Here is a 22624-nt window from a genome sequence, read left to right as displayed (position 1 = left end):
AAATTGAGGGAAAGGTACAGAGATTTATCAAGTAACTCCTACCCATGACATGTACATAGCCTCCTCCTTTATAAATATCCACCAAGAGAGTGGTACATTTATTACAATTGATAAACTTATATTGACATATCATAATCATTAAGAGTCTATAGTTTACATTAGGGTTCATTCATGGTGTTCAATTCTATGGTTTAGACAAATGTATAATGGCATGTACCTGTCAATTATGGTATTATACAGAGTATTTTTCATAGAAATCTCATGCTCCATGTATTCATTTCTATCACCACACCTCCAGCCCCTGGCAATTACTGTTTTTTTTAAGGTCTCCACAGTTTTGCCATTTGCTATTTGACATTTCCAGAATGTCAGTAGTTGGAATCACATGGTGCATCTTTCACTTGAATACTCATTTAAGATCCCTCCGTATCTTTTCATGGCATTATAGCTCATTTTTTTTTTTTAGTGCTGAATAATATTTCATTACCGAGATAGACCATAGTTTGCTTATCTGTTCACCTACTGAAGGACATCTTGGTTGCTTCCAAGTTTTGGCAGTTATGAAGAAAGCTGCTATAAACATCCAAGTGCAGGCTTCTGTGTGGACTTAAGTTTTCACATTATTTAGATAAATATCAAGAAGCATGATTTCTGAGTCATTATGGTAAGAGTGTGTTTAGTTTTGTAAGAAACCACCCAGCTCTTCCAGTGTGGCTGGACTGTTTTGCATTCCCACCAACAGTGAAGGAGAGTTCCTGTTGCTTCGCAGGATTTTGGCCGTTCTAACAGGTGTGCAGTGGTATCTCGGTGTCATTTTAATGCGCATCTGCCTGCTGATAGATAATGTGAAGCACCTTGTCATGTGCTTGTTTGCCATCTATATGTTTTCTTTGCTCAGGTTTCTGTGAAGGTCTTTGGCCCATTTTTAAATCAGGCTGTTTGTTTTCTTATTGTTGAGTTCTAAGAGTTCTTTGTAAATTTTGGATGATATTCATTTATCAGACATGTCTGTTGCAAATATTTTCTCCCAGTATGTGACTCGTCTTCTCCTTCTCTTTTGTCTTTCACAGAGCAGAAGTTTTTAATTTTAATGAAATGTGGTGGATTCGTTATTTCTTTCATGGATCATGCCTTGGTGTTGTATCTAAGAAGTCATTGACATACCCAAGGTCATCTAGGTTATCTTCTGTGTTATCTTCTAAGAGTGTTATAGTTCTGTTTTACATTTAGTTTTGTGATTCATTTTGAGCTAATTTATGTGAAGGGTATGAGGTCTGTGTTTAGATTCTCTCTCTCTTTCTCTCTCTCTCATTTTTTTTTTTTTTAATGCATGTGTATGGGCCACTGTTCCGGTACAATTAGTTGCAAAGACTATCTTTGTGCCATTGTTCTCCTTTGTCAAACTTTATGTGGGTCTATTTCTGGGCTTTTGTAGTTTTCCTCATATAAATCTTATAAATATTTTGTTAGATTTATACCTCAGTATTTAATTTTTTTTTGAGTAGTGGGCAAATGTTTCTAATTTCAAATTCTTCTTGTTTGCAATTAACTTTTGTATATTAACCTTGTATCTTGCAACCATGCTGTAACTGTAAAAAAAAAAAAAAAAACCCTACAGCCTTTTAAGATGATGGCAGTCCCACATTTCTTGTCTTTTCCTGTTTTCTTGTGTCTTTCTTTCACTGCTCCCAGTATATCTAGCCTACTATTATAGAAGGCACCATATAATGTGAGTTTGAATATTCAATTCAGCTGTATAAGATTTAAAAAATGATATAATGAAACAGAAGAAATGTTGAGAATAGGTAGTAAGTAAGCTAATAGCTTATGAAGTACAGATGGGATTCATAGACTATTAAGTATAGATATGTGAGACTTCCCTGGTGGTCTTGTGGTTAAGAATCCTTGCTTCCACTGCAGGGCACATGGTTCAATCCCTGGTCGGGAACTAAGATCTTTCATCCATGCCAAAAAATTATAGATATGTATAAGTCAGTAGTTAAGAAAGAAAGGCAGGATTCATAGTATGTGCTAAATGTTACATAGTAATCAAGTTCAGTTCAGTTCAGTTCAGTCGCACAGTCGTGTCCGACTCTTTCTGACCCCATGAATCGCAGCACGCCAGGCCTCCCTGTCCATCACCAACTCCCAGAGTTCACTCAGATTCACGTCCATCAAGTCAGTGATGCCATCCAGCCATCTCATCCTCTGTCGTCCCCTTCTCCGCCTGCCCCCAATCCCTCCCAGCATCAGAGTCTTCCAATGAGTGACCTCTTCGCATGAGGTGGCCAAAGTACTGGAGCTTCAGCTTTAGCATCATTCCTTCCAAAGAACACCCAGGGCTGATCTCCTTCAGAATCGACTGGTTGGATCTCCTTGCAGTCCAAGGGACTCTCAAGAGTCTTCTCCAACACCACAGTTCAAAAGCATCAATTCTTCGGTGCTCAGCCTTCCTCACAGTCCAACTCTCACATCCATACATGACCACTGGAAAAACCATAGCCTTAACTAGACGGAAGTTAGTAACCTATAAAACGTGCCGAGATAAATAGACCAAATGACATATATGATAGAATAGACAAGTTTTATTCAACAGGGAGGCAGCCTAAGTCATGACCTTGCCAATTCAGGGCTGATTGCGGTGTCATCCCTAAACTGCCCACCGCCCAATAACATCAAATATGGTCCCATTTTGGCCCAAAGAGCTATGCCCAAGAAATACAAATAAAACCTGTAGCTCTTCACGAACTTAATTCACAAGCTATAGCTTTGACGAGGCACAACTGCCTCTATGTCTCTCCCATTATTCCTTGGTACCTTCTGTCTGGGCCCTTGGCTCATATCCCTCTGGTTTCCATAGCACACCATCATGGGGAAGGCTGATATGGGCAGAAAGAACAAGGTTTGGACAGTGTGACTGGGGCACTCATACCCGGTCTTAAGTATGTTGACTTTGCTGCTTTCTTTCCCCTTGCTTATCACTGTATGTTTTAAATTTTTTTTAGTAAATTGTGTGAATAGAGCATTTTAATTTGGGCTGTGAGCCCTCCTGGTTAGCTTGCTCAGTAATGTGTTCAGCAGCTACCCTTATATCAAGATAATTTTCCACTTGGCAGTACTCTTCACTTTGAACTTCAGTGATCCTCTCTCACAGTCTGAGATTTTAAGCAAATGCATCTGATCATCACTATCTGGCTGAGGACTAATAACAAGCTGTGAAAGAAGTGTTAAATTATGGTGATTCCATGGCAATCATAAGCACTTTGTCCACAATGAAGGAATTAAGAGGACCAGTCTCTCGCCTCTGGAATGGGCCCTTTGTAAGCAAACCCAGGAAAACTGAGCAAATCCCAGTTTACCTGGGAAGAGGAGTAGGAGGGTGTCTGTGTCAGCTCTGTCCTATTTACATTCTCTCCTTGCTCAAAGCCGAAGTCAGAGGTACTTAGTGGCTCTAATAGTGACCTTTAAATAGCTTTGCTTATATATTCCCATGCACATTTTTAAGTTGACATTTAAAATTTCCCATTATAAGCTTAAATAGTTGGAAAAGATGTAATTTTTGGTGTACTATGAATGCTAACATTTTAAAATAAAACTATTACATTAGTCTTTTAAACATATCCAATAAAATATAAGTTCTATATGGTTTTAAAAAAACATTTTATGAACATTTTCAAACACAAAAGGAAAAATAATAAACTCCCATGTATTCTTTATCCAATATAAACAGCCATTAACATCTGCCATTCTTATCTATACTCTATTTCACTTTTCTTCCTACAGTATTTTAGAGCAAACCTGAATAATACTTTGTTTAAAAACAGTTTGGTTTGCATCTCTAACAGATATTTATTATAACAATACCTTTTATCCATATCCACTAAAATAATTAACCTTAATACCAATAGTATCCAGTTTGTGTTCAGATATCACCAGTTGCCTCAAAAATGTCTGTCTTATTAAAGTTGGTTTGTTCAAATCAGGATCTAAACAAGATTTATACATTGTATTTGGTTACAATTCTTAAGTCTCTTTTCTTTTGTAACATTTTTCCCCTCCTCTTATTCTCTGTGCTATATCATTTAACATGTTTCTCTACCCTCCCCTATTTCTCACAAACTAGAAGTTAGATCTAAAAACTTGATTACTTCAGTGTTTGTAGCATGAATGAATGTTTTATAGATTTTCCTGTATTTATAATCTCACTGAACTCACATAAGGAGAAACAATTTCTGGTTATTTTACTTTAATGACATATTAATATGTTTCAGTGGCATAAGTGATATCAGTCAGATTCATCTATTATAAATTTCCCATCACTCTTTATCTAATAATGACAAACATTACCTGGACAAACATTATCTGGACCCACTATTTCATTATGGTTTGCAATATGATGAGTTGCTAATTCTTTTATTCCATCTACATGTATTAACTATGAAAAAGAATTTTCTCTCATCATTTATTTGGTTATCCAGAATTATAGCCCACTATAGGAAATCCCATATATTGCAGGCTGCCAGGCTCTTCTGTCCATGGAATTCTCCAGGCAAGAATACTGGAGTGGGTAGCTGCTATTCCCTTCTTCAGGGAATCTTCCCGACCTAGGGATCGAATCTGGGTCTCCTCCATTGCAGGCAGGTTCTTTACCTTATGAGCCACCAGGGAAGCCCTTTAGGAAACCAGAAAAGTATATTTACTATTTTTCAGAATAATAAATTAGTGCCCTAGCAAGCAACAAAGGTGAATGGTGAAGCAATAAGGTTATAAAACTTTTCTTTTAGTATTATTAGGTAATCATGGATTTTTATACATTTAAGTTATGACCAAACTAGATAGCATATTATAAAACAGAGACATTACTTTGCCAACAAAGGTCCACCTAGTCAAGGCTATGGTTTTTCCAGTGGTCATGTATGGATGTGAGAGTTGGACTGTGAAGAAAGCTGAGCACCAAAGAATTGATGCTTTTGAACTGTGGTGTTGGAGAAAACTCTTGAGAGTTCCTTGGACTTCAAGGAGATCCAACCAGTCCATTCTAAAGGAGATCAGTCCTGGGTGTTCATTGGAAGGACTGATGCTAAAGCTGAAACTCCAGTACTTTGGCCACCTCATGCAAAGAGTTGACTCATTGGAAAAGACCCTGATGCTGGGAGGGATTGGGGGCAGGAGGAGAAAGGGATGACAGAGGATGAGATGGCTGGATGGCATCACTGACTCGATGGACATGAGTTTGAGTGAACTCCGGGAGTTGATGATGGACAGGGAGGCCTGGCGTGCTGTGATTCATGGGGTCTCAAAGAGTTGGACATGACTGTGTGACTGAACTGAACTGAACTAAATGTTTCAGTCTCCTGTGACTGAAGTAAAAGCCATGTGGCATGTGGGATCCTAGCTCTCCCAACCAGAGACTGAACCTGTGCCTCCTGCAGTGGAAGCCTGCAGTCTTAACCACCAGACCACCAGAGAAGTCCTGATCATTTCCTTTTATTTTGTTCAGTGTTCAGAGTGCCCCATCTTTGCCCCGTGCCCCTTCAAATTGGCCCCCATGTCCCTTTGGCATGCCCCACTTGGCTTTAATAGCTTCCTTGTTTTCAGGCATGACAGTATGTCACATGTTCATGGCCTGAATGCTACTGGGATTTTAAAACAGTAAAAATATTAAGAAGCTCTTCTTCAACAGCTAAAAATGTTATATCTTTCTTATTTCTCCTTAAACTTATTTGCACTCAGTTCCTTTTTTTAATTAAAGTATAGTTAATCTACAATACTGTGTTAATTTTAGGTATATAGCAAAATTATTCAGTTTTACATATATATGTATCAGTTCAGTTCAGTTCAGTCGCTCAGTCGTGTCCGACTCTTTGAGACCCCATGAATTGCAGCACGCCAGGCCTCCCTGTCCATCACTAACTCCTGGAGTTCACTCAAACTCATGTCCATCGAGTCAGTGATGCCATCCAGCCAACTCATCTTCTGTTGTCCCCTTCTCCGCCTGCCCCCAATCCCTCCCAGCATCAGAGTCTTTTCCAATGAGTCACCTCTTTGCATGAGGTGGCCAAAGTACTGGAGTTTCAGCTTTAGCATCAGTCCTTCCAAAGAACACCCAGGACTGATCTCCTTTAGAATGGACTGGTTGGATCTTCTTGCAGTCCAAGGGACTCTCAAGAGTCTTCTCCAACACCACAGTTCAAAAGCATCAATTCTTTGGTGCTCAGCTTTCTTCACAGTCCAACTCTCACATCCATACATGACTACTGGAAAAACCATAGCCTTGACTAGACGGACTTTTGTTGTCAAAGTGATGTCTCTGCTTTTTAATATGCTATTTAGGTTGGTTATAACTTTCTTTCAAAGGAGTAAGCATCTTTTAATTACATGGCTGCAGTCACCATCTGCAGTGATTTTGGAGCCCCCCAAAAGAAAGTCTGACACTGTTTCCACTGTTTCCCCTTCTATTTGCCATGAAGTGATATGTCTATACATTTTAGGAAGGCATATATATGGAGGCCAAAGATCTGGAAGTTGGTTTGCTTGAAACTGTCCACACTTGTGCCCCTTGGAAAGTCTCCATGTACTCTCAGTTATTGGTACTCAGCACCCTGACTTGAAGACTATCAAGCCTCTCCTCTTTAACAGCTGACACTTGGTACCTACTGTGTGCCAAGTGCATCAACTGTATGAAGTGGCTACTATTCTTAACCCCACTTTACAGATGATGAAACTGATGCACAGAGAGGTTATATGACTTGTCCAAAGTGTCACATCCAGTAAATGGGCAACAGGAAGGTAAACCCAGACACTGTGGCTCCAGTGCCTGGGCTCATAACCACTGGGATTTTCAGTGCTTTAAAACAAGAAAAAGAAAAACAGTGGAAGAGCAGATCTAGGCATATGAGAGGAGAACTTTTGTTCATGTAAAATTGTTAATGGATGGGAAAGAAAGAAAAATAATGTTTTTTTCAGTGTATCAGTGAATAAACTCTAAATGTGTTAATAAAACATAAAGTATTGCCTTTTTCTGTTCTCTGCTAAAATACCATAGTACTTCATGTCTGTAAAATTAAAATTAACACATTTTTATTTCTTTAATTTCTAATTAACAATTTGTTCTCATTTAATTAGTAATGTGCTATAATGTTATCTGGAAACCTATTATAGTCTGCATATTCTACTTAACCAGTTAAAATATTCTGCTTTTAGTGAGGATGACACTGTTTTTACAGTGATATTACAGAAGAAATATTGCATTTAATAATGGTAATGATTTCAAACTTACATAACTCATTCTACCTAAAAGCATCCAGAAAGTGTTTCACATGAAAAAAGAAACTATAAAGATCACTAAAATGATTACCTCTTTTTAGTGAAGATTGTGATTGTAATATTCCCATTTACTGCAGAAAACTATTGCTATATTTTAAGAGGTATTTTTGAGTAGTTCTGTGAAATTTTTTATTTTTTTAATAATTGGATTATGTAATAAACATACCAGAATACTCAGGAGATTTTGTTCTGCAAGGCGATTTACTTTCTAATCATAAGAATCTCTCGCATTTCTTCTTTCATCTGTTTTTGCGTCATTCTCAGTGGTGGAAGTTTACATTGTTCTTAAAACTAGCAAGCCTAGAAAAGAGAGCACTAAACTCTGACTTAGCAACCCCTATGTCTGGGGAAGGTACTTGGATTGTCTAGCTTCGGACATACTTCCAGGAAAGCATGGCCACATAGTTCCCAACAGAATCAAGAGGAAGGTAGCTTCCAAAAAGTTAAAGAGAAAAGGCATTGTGGTGTACTTTTCAATAACATATTCCTCATGTTATTTATGTAATTAACGATGTTTTCAGTTCAGTTCAGTTCAGTCGCTCAGTCATGTCCAACTCTTTGCAACCTGATGAACCACAGCACGCCAGGCCCTCCTGTCCATCAGCAACTCCCGGAGTTTACCCAAACTCATGTCCCTTGTGAAGAAGGAAATGGCAACCCACTTCAGTACTCTTGCCTAGAGAATTCTGTGGACAGAGGAACTTGGTGGGCTGCAGTCCATGGGGTCGCACAGAATCGGGCATGACTGAAGTGACTTAGCACACATGCATGCATTGGAGAAGGAAATGGCAACCCACTCCAGTATTCTTGGCTGGAGAATCCCAGGGAAAGAGGAGCTGGGTGGGATGCCATCTATGGGGCTGCACAGAGTCGGACACGACTGCAGCGACTTAGCAGCAGCAGCATGTCCGTGAGTCAGTGATGCCATCCAACCATCTCATTCTCTGTGACTCCCTTCTCCTCCTGCCCTCAATCTCTCCCAGCATCAGGGTCTTTACAAATGAGTCAGCTCTTCTCATTGGGTGGCCAAAGTATCGGAGTTTGTTTCAGCATCAGTCCTTGCAATGAATATTCAGGACTAATTTCCTTTAGGATGGACTGGTTGGATCTCCTTGCAGTCCAAGGGACTCTCAAGAGTCTTCTCTAGCACTGCAGTTCTAAATCATCAATTCTTTGGCGCTCAGCTTTCTTTATAGTCCAACTCTCACATTCATACATGACCACTGGAAAAACCATAGCCTTAACTGGATGGACCTTTGTTAGCAAAGTAATGTCTCTGCTTTTTAATATGCTATCTAGGTTGGTCATAACTTTCTTTCCAAGGAGTAAGCATCTTTTAATTTCATGGCTGCAATCACCATCTGCAGTGATTTTGGAGCCCCCCAAAAATAAAGTCAGCCACTGTTTTCCACTGTTTCCCCATCGATTTGCCATGAAGTGATAGGACCAGATGCCATGATCTTAGTTTTCTGAATGTTGAGCCTTAAGCCAACTTTATCACTCTCCTCTTTCACCTTCATCAAGAGGCTCTTTAGTTCCTCTTCACTTTCTGCCATAAGGGTGGTGTCATCTGCATATCTGAGGTTATTGATATTTCTCCTGGCAATCTTGATTCCAGCTTGTGCTTCTTCCAGCCCAGCGTTTCTCATAATGTACTCTGCATATAAGTTAAATAAGCAGGGTGACAATATACAGCATTGATGTACTCCTTTTCCTGTTTGGAACCAGTCTGTTTTTCCATGTCCAGTTGTAACTGTTGCTTCCCGACCTGCATACAGGTTTCTCAAGAGGCAGGTCAGATGGTCTGGTATTCCCATCTCTTTCAGAATTTTCCACAGTTTATTGTGATCCACACAGTCAAAGGCTTTGGCATAGTGAATAAAGCAGAAATAGATGTGAACTCTCTTGCTTTTTTGATGATGTTGGCAATTTGATCTCTGGTTTCTCTAGCAATGTTTTAGCAAATAGCAAAATTAAAATACTTTGCAAAAAATTATCATTTTTTCTTAAATAGTATTGCACTTATCAAAGACTTAGATTCATGTTTTTGTCTTCCTTTAGGCTCTCATCTCTGCTCATTTCTAATGAGATTTCACATTTAGCAACCACTACATAATGGGAAGTAAATTGTGATTAATGCCCAGCCTCAACTGATAATCCAGGAGGATTTTACATCTTACATTAAATAACATTCTTCCTCAGTTTGAGCTGAAAATGACAGAAGACCACAAAGCGGTACTTTCTCAGTCTCCTTTATCATCCTTGACTAAAGTCACAGACATATCACAGCAAAGCAATCCTGAAGACACCTTCAATGGGGATACCATTCAGTCAACTTACAAAGATATTTCAAAGGGCTTACCAAGGTAAGAAGCAGCAACTTAAACTTTTATTACTTATTATTTCAGCAGCTTATACAATTCTGATGGGGATAAAAGTGCTTTAAAGGGTTAGCTCTTTTATGTAAATTCTCTGTAAAGACTGTATTGATAAAAATTTGGAGATGTGATGGGGTGCCAAGATTGTTGCCTAGGTTAGAAGCCATCCATTTGCTTGATTGTTTTTCTATTTTATGGGAATGAAAAAGATAGATGATGCAATAAACATAAATTATTCCTAGAGCCTGACTTGGACAGGTAGGATAGCGATGATAACAGTAATGGCAAGGCGGGCAGTATTTGCTATTTGCCAGTCACCATGCTCGGAGAAGGCAATGGCAACCTGCTCCAGTACTCTTCCTGGAGAGTCCCAGGGACTGAGGAGCCTGGTGGGCTGCCATCTATAGGGTCACACACAGTTGGACACGACTGAAGCGACACAGCAGTAGCAGCAGTCACCATGCTAAGTGCTTAACCTGTGTTATATTTATTTAGTTCTCAAAACAACTTTGAGAGGAATGTAAGGCAGACAGTATTTTAGTCATCTCCATTTTATATATGAGGAAACAAAGACCTAGAGAGGTTAATTAATATCACACAGCTGGTAGGTAAAGAAAGTATGTTAGTTGCTCAGTCCTGTCTGATTCTTTGCAACCCCATGGACTGTAGTCTGCCAGGCTCCTCTGTTCATGGGATTCTCCAGGCAGGAATACTGGAGTGGGTTGCCATTTCCTTCTCCAGGGGATCTTCCTGACCCAGGGATTGGACCCAGGTCTCCCTCATTGCAGGCAGATTCTTTAGAGTCTGAGCCACCAGGGTAAGTAGAGAAGGTAGTTTGAACCCAGATAGCTCTAACTCCACAGATAAAACTCTTAACTACAATACTCTACCACACTTCACAGAAATATAAAGCAGAGGAGACAGAGATATTTTTCCTGTGTTTTTTTTTCTCAATTAGAAAGTGAAAGAACAGAGACTTTCCTGGTAGTCCAGTGGCTAAGACCCCATGCTCCCAGTGCAGAGGGTTTGAGTTCAGTCCCTGGTCAGGGAACTCGATCCCACTTGCTGCAATTTAGAAAAGAAAGGTCCCACCATAAATAAGACCTGGTGCAGCCAAATAAATAAATATTAAAAAAATAAAAAAGAAAGTGAAAGAACAAAAACGTATCTGTCAGGTATTGATAAACTGTTGTCTGGCTAAATGTGATGCCATAGTTTTTATATTTAAAAGGAAATATAGATTATAAAACTATTGAAGAGAGTATTCTTAAATTAGGGATTGTGTTAGTCTCCTTAGATATGATATCTCCTATTTATATCTTTGAAGAGTTTGATTTTCTTTTTAATCTGTCACTAAGTTTTTAGGTGAAAGTGAAATATAGATTTTCAGCTAACCTTTGTTTTGCCTTATTCCTCTAAGTTATGAGTGCATGTTAGCAATGTATGAGATCACTGATGCAGTGTGCTAGCTACATGGCTAGATGGTTTTTAGGAAATCATTACCCAGTGGTTATATTGTAGAGACATAGGTTTCTCACGATAGTGTTCCTCCCAATAAGACAATGGAAAAAAATTTCTAAATAGGATTTTTAAGTAGTCCTTTATACAATTGCCAGTGCTAATGTGTGTTTGCACATTTAAAAATTGCCTTTAGAATTTATTTTTACCAAGTTCCCTTTCTAAAATAGTAATAGGTTTACTTTTTATTCTGTCTTTTGTGATATCTTTTATAGAACTTGTAATTTTATTTATTCAGTTTCTTTCTGTTCTTTATCTGAGTCTCTAAATTTTGTTTTATTTGCCCTTTTTTTTTGATATGCCAGTCTTTGTTTTTCATATTACACTTTTCCTACCACCTTTTTTTAATAGTTTGTTTCATTGTACTTCTATTTCTTTGTCTGGATCCTAACTTCTTTTCTGTCACCATTGTCTGTTACCATCAACTTTGAATATGATATACCTAGAAGTAACCCTCTTCTTGACAATTGAATAGAAAATCAAAGACAATGCCCAGGGGCCCTTTACTTTTATGAAAAAGAAAATGATCAATTTCAACCTGAAGGGTCAAGTTCATAAAGGCTAATGGTAATCTAAGATACATTGGCAGTTATATGATTATCAGAGAGAGGCAGTTTTCTCTATGAGTAAAGATGTTTCCCCCCAGTTGAGGTTAAAACTTCTCTTGTCTCATCCTTTTTTCCCTTGCCACCTTTATTCCACCATATTTTTGATCTTTTATGAGAAATAATTATTAAAGTATAGTCAATTTGTTGTTCCTTTACTTATATAACAGAGACTGTGCTTTTTTTCACTATTTAACACATTGTATGTTTTTACAATACCTGGCCACATTAAATCCATTCCTTGTAACCATGCAGTGATGAATCACATTATTCTTATGTTATCATCTGTGGTATTAGTTTACTTTTTACTACATTTACATTATCCTTCTTTTCTCTTTCTTGTGTTCTTACAATGGTTTGCCTCTGTCACTCTATGTTACATTTGTTTGTAACAAAGGAAAAACTGCTGTGTCAGGAGCCTTTCCCCCCAAAAGAAAACTAATCATCAATAGTGTGAGTTAAATATATCATGCCCAAGAAGGACTGATCCTCCCATTTTATGACTTGGCCCCAAAAGGTCAGATGACTGGAGAAGTCTACCTTCATTCTTGTGGTTACTTCAAGGAAAGCAAATGATAGGGAACTTTTCCTACCCAGCTGTAGTCTGATGCATTCCCAGGTGACCTGGTACAGGGTATCAACCTTTGCAGCATGAAGCAGAATCAATTATTGATTGGTAATAGGTACCTAGGGGCAGTTCTGCTTTATTTGTGGAAGGTGTCTCTGAATGCTAAAAGTGGACAATCTCCAAATTAAAATTGCATTTTTGAAAAGATTTTTTTATGTAGACCATTTTTAAAGTCTTCATTGAATTAGTTTATGGTATTGCTTCTGTTTTATGTCTTGCTGTTTTGGCTCTGAGGCTTGTGGGATCTTAACTCCCCAACCAAGGATTTAACCTGCACCTCCCGCATTGGAAAGTGAAGTCTTAAAAACTGGACTGCCAGGGAAGTCCCAAAATTGTATATCACAAAACTAACAGAATGGTCTACACAATTAATATCTCTTTCTATCCCACATATATTTTAGTAATTTTTAGCTGATGCTCATCTAAGAATGTAATTTCATGATTTTTATAACAGAATGTTGTAGTGTTGTTTTTTTTTAATCCTGCTTGCAGCTGAGTGTAATATCAACTCTTTTAGTTCCCCAGAGGACAAATTATTGTTAGTATATTATATTGTGACTTAAATCAGTTTTATAAGTGAATTGCCATCAAGTTCTTATTATAGATTATCTGGTTGCTGATTCACAGACAAATCTTGCTTTCGAGGAGACTAATAGTGCTTAATCTAGTCACTCACTTTTTTATGTCATTTTAGTTATCTTGGCTATTTTGTTTGTTTGTTTGTTTAATTTTTATTTTTACTTTATTTTACTTTACAATACTGTATTGGTTTTGCCATACATTGACATGAATCCACCATGGGTGTACATGCGTTCCCAAACATGAACCCCCCTCCCACCTCCCTCCCCATAACATCTCTCTGGGTCATCCCCGTGCACCTATCTTGGCTATTTTGAATTGGAATGAGTCTTAGGCTCTTTTTGAAATATAAGTATTTGGTTATGTCACCTTTTCTAGGGACAGCAAAGCACCAGCAAGGCAACACCTCCACTGTTTTCAACCTCCATTGCCCAACAAATTACACTTTTCCTAATTCAAAACTTTTGTCCGATTTTTCCTTAAAATCTTAAAAAAAAACCTCTGCAGATTCGAACATTAATATATTGGTGGTGGTGGTGGTTTAGTCGCTAAGTTGTGTCCGACTCTTGAGACCCCATAGACTGTAGCCCACCACACTCCTCTGTCAATGGGATTCTCCTGGCAAGAATACTGGAGTGGGTTGCCATCTCCTTTTCCAGGGGATCTTCCCAACCTAGGAATCAAACCCAGGTCTCCTGCATTGCAGGCAAATTCTTTACTGACTGAGCTATACTTTAAAAATGCTAAAAGACTATATCATTTCTTTTTAAAAATTTGTATTTCCTCTGGAAAATCCTTATATTTCTATAATCTCCCCCAATTTTAGATTTAAGATATACTTTATTTTTATTCCTTTGTACTTCTGCGCAAGCAGAACTAATATTCATTTTTTCTTTGAGTGGGATAATTTATGCCCTGATCCTGTACTCAGATGAGTCCTTTACAAATTATATAAATTGTTTTTCTTTTTCACATTTCCTTCTACACAAGCAAAGAAAGTTCAATTTAACAAACATTGAATATCTCCTTTAGGATATATGTGTAATTTGAACATAATACATTAGTTATTATTCAGTAATTGAGCTACAAATAAAAATTGGGCCTATTGTATTATAAAATAATTGAAAATTGCTCTGCAGTCAAGGTATCTTTACCAATATTTCTAGGTCAAACTAGAATTATATTTTCTTCTGGTATTCAAAATAAAATTTGGCGGAAATTATTCACATTTATTATTGCCACTTCTATTATTCACTTTCCATGATGTTTAAATTACATTTTACCTAGTAATTGTAGAAAGCTGTTTATGTCTTTAGAGGTTGTTTGTTTCATCAACTGGGGGAAAGGTAGAATGACAAGTAATGAAATCTTTGTGCTTTGTGTACTCCAGATTTTGTACAAGTTTCCATGCACCAAACATTTGTGGGGTTATTTCTTTTATCTGTTGCATCCAGTATTTTAAAGTTGGTGATTTCTTATTAAATGTACTTAAGGTCATTTTCCTTTATGTTTACATTTTCTTATTTGTATTTATTCTAATTAGAGAGTTTAATTATGGTTAAAATGATAATAGGAGATAGGATAAAGACAAGTTTTACAAATGACAATATTAAGGAAAAAAAAAAACCATAACTCTTCAGGAAGGTTTAAATGCCATAGAAATATAAAGCAAGAAATATATGCTTGTCAAATATACAGTATAAATAAATAATTTAGATGAAAATGGTTGACTACATTTAACAAAGAGACTACCAAATAATGAGGGGCTAAAGAGTGGTTGTTAGATTTGATGTACTTCATTGTACATTGCAAGTAATTGCTATCCATAAAAATTCTATGGCTTCTGTATAAGAAAAAGAGACATTTTGACAGGCAACACTGGTATGAAGCGACAGCAAGCACAAATCCTTAGCAACTGTCATTATCCTGCTGTTGAATTCACATCCAAACTGTGTGATAACTTAGACCTCCATGCTTGTTATTGAGCCATGATCTGTCAAAGTAGCCACACTTCCTACTTATGAACAGAATTAATAGCCACATGCAGATTTCTGCCATAGAAATCTAAACTCACCAAGGACGCTTTGTGTTTCAAAATCAGGGGAAAACCTCCATGTTATTCTATGCTTATGCTGAAATTTCTGGTGAAGTGTTCTTGATAAAATAAAAGTCACATTTTAAGGAGAATACCATATTAGTTTATATTTTGGCCCATCATAAAACATTCAAAATCAATAAAGATTTTGAATAAAGCTAAAAGTGAAGCAAATGTGATTAGAAAGTTCATTGTATAAGTTAGGCTACTATTAGCAGAGTAATGGGAAATTCAGCTGAAAGTGACTTTATTTAAAACTGGACAGTCACTTTCTCATGTAACAAGAACTTCAGAAACAGGGCCAATTCTAGGGTTTGTTCAGTGCTTCAGCAGGAGTATCAAAGAACGTGACCCTTTATACCTTTCCCTGCACCAGGGGAGAGATATTGCATCCTCACAATATTGGCTAGATCCTTGGGTCTGAATCCTCTTACTGGGAAGGCTCATCATATGCTCACCAGATGCTCACTAGACAATTTCTGACTAAAGAGGATAGGTATTTGATTACTTATATCTCTTTTTTATTAGTGCAAAAACCTTTCTCCAGAACGCTTCTCCTCATTTCTCATTGGCCAAAATTGGATCACAGGCTGCTTAAGTAACCCATCATGCAAGGGAAATGGAATTAGCATTACTGGTGACAGACCATTGAATATTTACTCACTGCAGCTATCAGGGGATGCCTTCCATGGACATATAAAGAGGGCGACTATTCAAACATAACTGAGGCTTTTCATTGAAGGAAAAATGGAGAAAGGACCCTTAGATAATCAGTGTTACATGACATAGTTTTGACTTTTGGCTTTATTATATTTTACTTTTTAAATTGTATATGTTTCTTATCAATGGAACTTTTGTGATACATTTTTTCATGATGTCATAATTATCAAAGAATAACTGTTGCATATCAATCATTAGTTGAGTTCCAGTGGCAGTAAAGAGATAAAACAAAGTTCTTACCCTTGCAGAATGGGATATGAAATCATCTGAAATCACATAATAAATCACAAAGTAAAGATATCAGTATGCAAAAAGTATATCAATTCTTGCACAGGACCTGGCAGAATGATTTGAAATAAGGAATGACTAAGATCTATTGGGGTTAATCCCTCACATATGTCCTATCAGCTTGTACAGATTTGTTGAGATTTTTCTCTATATCCTAACCCCTGAACTTCTTCATCTTAATAACCAAGACTTTTCCTTCACAGTACTAATCAGTCAGTTATTGTAAATTTATGTGCATGACTATGTATGACATTTCTCTTTTCCACTAGACAATTATTGTTATTATGGAAGGGGTTTTAGAAAATGTAAACACTGAGTTCAATTAATATTTATTAAATACTTACTGACTGAGGAACTTCCCTGGTGGTCCAGTGGCTAAGACTCCACGTTCCCAATTCAGGGGGCCTGAGTTTGATTCCTGGTCAGAGAACTAGATCGCATGTACTGCAACTAAGAGTTCAGATGCTACAACTAAAGATACCACATGTTGCAATGAACATCAAAGATCCCATGTGCTGCAACCAAGACCCAGTGCAGCCAGATAAATAAATAAGTATTTTTAAAAATACTAACTGAAAGATATACAATACTGAGTATAGATCAGCTGAGTGAATACCACTGGCAAAAAGGCATACATGTAAGAACTGTGGAAGGCAACGTGCTGCAATCATAGCTGAGGGATATTGTAGGGATATTACAGGGGAGCAGTGGGCTTCCCCGATGGCTCAGATGGTAAGGAATCCGCCTGCTAAGCAGGAGACACGCGTTAGATCCCTGGGTTGGGAAGATCCCCTGGAGAAGAAATGGCAACCTACTCTAGTATTCTTATCTGGGAAATCCCATGGACAGAGGAGCCAGGCAGGTCACAAAAGAGTCAGACATGCCTTACCAACTAAACAACAGCAGCAGCAAGCATGAAGTTATTAGAAATTTTCTTCAAGTTGCTATAAAAAAACCCCACTAAGATTCACTGATACTATTAAAATAGAGGAAATGAGAAGGAAGATTGCTCTTGCCAAAATTCGAATCCTACCATTAAGTGTTATCTGGTCTATTTATCTGCTTTTTCTCGACTCCTCCTTGGGCATATTTTGTTGTACTTTTAGACCTCACATCTTTACTTAGTTGTTGCTTTGTGAAACAAAATTTGTAAATTAGATTTAATGGAAACCACAGAGAGTAAAGCATAATTAAATATTTGTGGTTCAGCTGGTAAAGAATCAGCCTGCAATGTGGGAGACCTGGGTTCGATCCCTGGTTAGGAAGATCCCCTGGAGAAGGGAATGGCTACCCACTCCAGTATTCTGTCCTGGAGAATTCCGTGGACTGTATATGTATAGACCATGGGGTAGCAAAGAGTTGGACACAACTGAGCAACTTTCACTGAGACATTAAGAGGGTTGTCAGTTCCACAGTGTTTAAGATCCGTCCCTAATGATCTTTTTGACTGTAATAGAAAGCCTTTATGTATAGTATTATACTGTTTCAGAAAAGAATGAAAGCTTAGTTAATTTATTAATGTGCCTACCAGCTTTGTAGTTCTGTGATTTATCATATCTATTATATCATATGTAGAAATTGTGTAAAAGATTCAATAACCTAAAGTTTTTAACCAATAGTTTTTATCCATACTGTTAAATTTTGACGTTTTTACTAATCTTACTATAAGCAAACATAGCATTCTTAAATATTTACATACTTTGCATACATATAGACTTACAAAGGCTTCCCAGGTAGCTCATTGGTTAAGAATCTGCCTGCCAGTAAAGGAGCTGCAGGACACTTGGGTTTGATCCCTGGGTCAGCAGGATTATCTGGAGTAGGAAATGACAACCCACTCCAGTATTCTTGCCTGGAAAATATCATGGACTGAGGAGCCTGGCAGGCTACAGTCCATGGGATCACAAAGAGTGGAACATGACTGAGTGACTAAGCATACATGCAGACTTATAAAACCGCATTTATTTATTTATTATGACCAAATTTCTAAAGAATTATTCAAATTGTTAAAAGAAATAATCTTTTTCCAATAACTGACGTTAAACTAACTCAGAAATGATGTAGTCGATGTTGTTAATGGAAACATACCAGGATATTGGGATTCCCTGGTGGCTCAGTGGTAAAGAATCTGCCTGCCAATGCAGGAGACACAAGAGAGGAGGGTTCCATCCTGGGACAGGAAGATCCCCTGGAGGAGGGTATACCAACCCACTCCAGTATTTTTGCCTGGAAAGTCCCATGGACAGAGGAGCCTGGCAGGCTACAGTCCATGGATCACAGAGTCAGTCCTGACTGAGCGCACACGTACATAAAATACTGGGATATTCTGATCCAAATGAATGCCTCCCCCATGTAAATGTCTACTTTAGTATTAGTCGCTCAGTCGTGTCCGACTCTTTGCGACCCCATGAACTGTAGCCCCCCAGGCTCCTCTGTCCATGGAATTCTCCAGGCAAGAAAACTGGAGTGGGTTGCCATTCCCTTCTCCAGGGGGATCTTCCCAACTCAGGGATCGATCCCTGGTCTCCCGCACTGCAGGCAGATTCTTTACCAGCTGAGCCGTCTGGGAAGCCTCCAACTAGAAAACAGAAAATGTCTACTTTAGGAAGTAGTAATTTATTCTAATGACAATGCCACTTCTCAAAGCACTTCCTTAAGTTCCTCTTTGGATTTGCCATCAGAAACAGTGGTAAATTCTTTTAAATAATCTCAGTTTTTAATGATGACAAAATTTAATCTTAAATAGTTGCATTTTAATTTTCTGGAAAAGAAAATTGGAGAAGGCAATGGCACCCCACTCCAGTACTCTTGCCTGGAAAACCCCATGGACGGAGGAGCCTGATGGGCTGCAGTCCATGGAGTCGTGAACAGTCGGACACGACTGAGCAACTTCACTTTCACTTTTCACTTTCATGCATTGGAGAAGGAAATGGCAACCCACTCCAGTATTCTTGCCTGGAGAATCCCAAGGATGGGGGAGCCTGGTGGGCTGTCGTCGATGGGGTCACACAGAGTCAGACACGACTGAAGCGACTTAGCGGGAAAAGAAAATATCTGGATCTAAATGTGGTGTAAAAATTGGGTAATCAAAACTGCATAATTGTATAGCTAGTGTGTTACACAGGAATTTAATATGGGTCCCCAAGATTCCCACCCACTGGTAAATATGTCTGGTGTAATTCCCTCCTCTTGAGTGTGGTTAGGATTGTGACTATGACAGGATGTCACTCCTACGAATATGTTACACTATATGGCAAAGATTTTTTCAGAGGTAGTTAGGGTATACAATCAGTTGTCTTTGAATTAATCAAATGGGAGATTATCCTTATGGGCCTAACTTAATCAAATCTACTCTTAAATGAGAGTTAAGAGATCAGAGACAGAAAAGAAAGATGAGTTCCTCTGGCTTCAAAGAAGATGATAGTAACTATGAGTTTTTTTAGCTGTAAGGAACTGAATTCTGGCAAAACCTGAATGAATTTGGAAGAAGATCCTGAGCATCAGATAAGACTGCAGCCCCAGCTGACACCTTCATTTCAGCCTATGAGATCCTGAGCACAGGTTCCTGCTAAGCTTTGCCCAGACTTCTGACGCATGGAAAGAAGCTGTGCTATGATAAATAAGTGTTGTTTTAAGCCATTTGTTGCATAGCAGTAGAAAACTAATATAGACAGATAGATAGGTATAAAGATAGATACAGAGATAGTTCTTGAGAAGGTGTATTCTTAAGTAGTATGATTGGTATCTTGTGTCAATCTAATATAGTAGATTTTAGAATTCAGGCTGGAAAAAGTGCTCTGTATCAGAGGTAAAAATTATTTTTACCACTGATGAAAGAGTAAATAATACAATGATGAATTGGAATACTTGACAGAAATTGAAGTCTAGCATTTTAGATGGTAGGAAAGGATAAATGAGATTTAGTGATTCCAGCTATCAAACCTACCAGGGCACATGTATAAGAAGAAAGTACATTTTTATTCAGGGAGGTGGCATAGAAGTCTTATTGAAGAAAAAGCTTCTTGAAATATGTGTATGTATGAATTACCTACAGATACAATGAAAGATTCACAGTAGAGACATATCATAGACTTAGGACAAGATAATAATCCTGACACAGAAAGTTCAAAAAGAAGATCTGGTTATAAAATGAGCCTATGTTCTAGACTGTGGTAGGAAGCCTCTACAGTAAATTAAGACAAAAATGAGGTTATTATCTTTTGATAAAGGCTATTTTTTCTTTTTTTTTTGGATAAAGGTTATTTTTTCATTTCATAAAACAACTATTTCAAAAATCCAAATGGAATTCCTAGTGGGAATTTTCTAGTTGGGAAAAAAGAAAGTCTAAGAAAACTGTGATACAATTTATCAAATTTTATAAAAGATAGCTAACAAGTGTAGATCTTATCAAAATGTGTATCTTAAAAGAAATAACAAGATATAGATCTTCATAGAAATTATAATAAAAAATTATGTAATAATAAGAATCACAGTACAAGATGCAAAGCCTCAAACTCATGCAGGCAGAGTTTTGATGTTAGGTTCCCTACATAAAACCAGGAGCCGTGAAAGATAGATGCACCTATCCATGAAAAATGGAATTAAAAATTATTGATGACCAGCCTGAGGAAGCAGCAGTAAATGGATGTGATACGTTCTAAGGTTCTTGCATTGTCTGGAGGATAATATGTGCTCAGCCACTCAGTCATATCCAACTCTTTGCGGTCCCATGGACTCTAGCCTTTCATTACTCTAGTAATTTAAATTGTGTGATACATTTTAGTGAGTACTTTTTCAGTCAGTCAACTTGATAGTGTCCCTGCTCTTGTCACTCAGTATAGGCCATGTAAGTCCCTGCCGATTATGTTTTCCTCTTTTGGGAGGCACCTGATACCCATCTTATTCTAATCTCCTGTGTACCTTATTATCCTGCTGTCCTAGTTCCGGGGCCACTGATGGGTCCTTTCTCATCCACAGGTTTTCCAATGGCTTATGAAGTTGCCCAGCTTGAGAGTTCTACCCAAAAGGGGTAGTGATGAAATTAAACTTTTGGGGGAATTGAATGTATCATACAGAGTCTACAGAAAGTCGTGTAGTATAGAAATGAGACATATAGAGGATATTAGCAGAAATCATGAGGAATGAGGAGGAGGATAGAGATAGGTTAGGCAATAAGAGGGGCTTCCCAGTTGGTGCTAGTGATAAAGAACCTGCCTGCCAATTCAGGAGACATAAGAGATGCTGGTTTGATCCCTGAATCAGGAAGATCCCCTGGAGGAGGGCATGGCAACCCACTCCAGTATTCTTGCCTGGAAAATCTTATGGACAGAGGAACCTGGTGGGCTACAGTCCATAGAGTCACACAGAGTCAAACACAACTATGCACGCACTAAACTCGTAAGATGAGGAAATAAGATGTAGAGGAAGCAGACACTGAAGGAGAGATGAGGTTGCTGCTGCTGCTGCTGCTAAGTTGCCTCAGTCGTGTCCGACTCTGTGTGACCCCATAGACGACAGCCCAATAAGGCTCCACCATCCCTGGGATTCTCTAAGCAAGAAAACTGGAGTGGGTTGCCATTTGCTTCTCCAATGCATGAAAGGAAAAGTGAAAGTGCAGTCACTTAGTCGTGTCCGACTCTTAGCGACCCCATGGACTATAGCCTACCAGGCTCCACCGTCCATGGGATTTTCCAGGTGAGAGTAGTGGAGTGGGCTGCCGTTGCCTTCTCCAAGGGATAAGGTTACTGAGTCAAAAAACAGTCTAGAGTCGGTCTTAGTTCAGTTCTATTCAGTTCAGTCACTCAGTCGTGTCCGACTCTTTGCAACCCCATTAATCGCAGCACGCCAGGCCTCCTTGTTCATCACCAGCTCCTGGAGTTCACTCAGACTCACATCCATCAAGTCCGTGATGCCATCCAGCCATCTCATCCTCGGTCATCCCCTTCTCCTCCTGTCTCCAATCCCTCCCAGCATCAGAGTCTTTTCCAATGAGTCAACTCTTCACATGAGGTGGCCAAAGTACTGGAGTTTCAGTTTTAGCATCGTTCCTTCCAAAGAAATCCCAGGGTTGCTCTCCTTCAGAATGGACTGGTTGGATCTCCTTGCAGTCCAAGGGACTCTCAAGAGTCTTCTCCAACACCCAGTTCAAACGCATCAATTCTTTGGCGCTCAGCCTTCTTCACAGTCCAACTCTCACATCCATACATGACTACTGGAAAAACCATAGCCTTGACTAGACGGACCTTAGTAAGCAAAGTAATGTCTCTGCTTTTGAATATACTATCTAGGTTGGTCATAACTTTTCTTCCAAGGAGTAAGCGTCTTTTAATTTCATGGCTGCAATCACCATCTGCAGTGATTTTGGAGCCCCCCAAAATAAAGTCTGACACTGTTTCCACTGTCTCCCCATCTATTTCCCATGAAGTGATGGGACCGGATGCCATGATCTTCATTTTCTGAATGTTGAGCTTTAAGCCAACTTTTTAAC

General features: G+C 38.4%; 1 protein-coding gene across 1 annotated transcript in view; it reads left to right on the top strand.

Annotated features, from left to right (window-relative positions):
* The first annotated feature begins 9540 nt into the window (after nucleotides 1-9540).
* The window catches only part of DCDC1 (doublecortin domain containing 1), a 429528-nt gene continuing 416444 nt past the window's right edge, over nucleotides 9541-22624 (top strand). The window contains exon 1 of the mRNA XM_068988045.1: nucleotides 9541-9692. Coding sequence (XP_068844146.1) covers nucleotides 9541-9692 — 152 coding nt within the window. The remainder of the gene's footprint in view (nucleotides 9693-22624) is intronic.

The sequence above is a fragment of the Capricornis sumatraensis genome, chromosome 16 (assembly GCF_032405125.1).
Source record: "Capricornis sumatraensis isolate serow.1 chromosome 16, serow.2, whole genome shotgun sequence".
Taxonomy (NCBI): domain Eukaryota; kingdom Metazoa; phylum Chordata; class Mammalia; order Artiodactyla; family Bovidae; genus Capricornis; species Capricornis sumatraensis.
The sequence above is the reverse complement of the archived record's forward strand: the minus strand, read 5'-3'. Positions and strand labels throughout refer to the sequence as shown.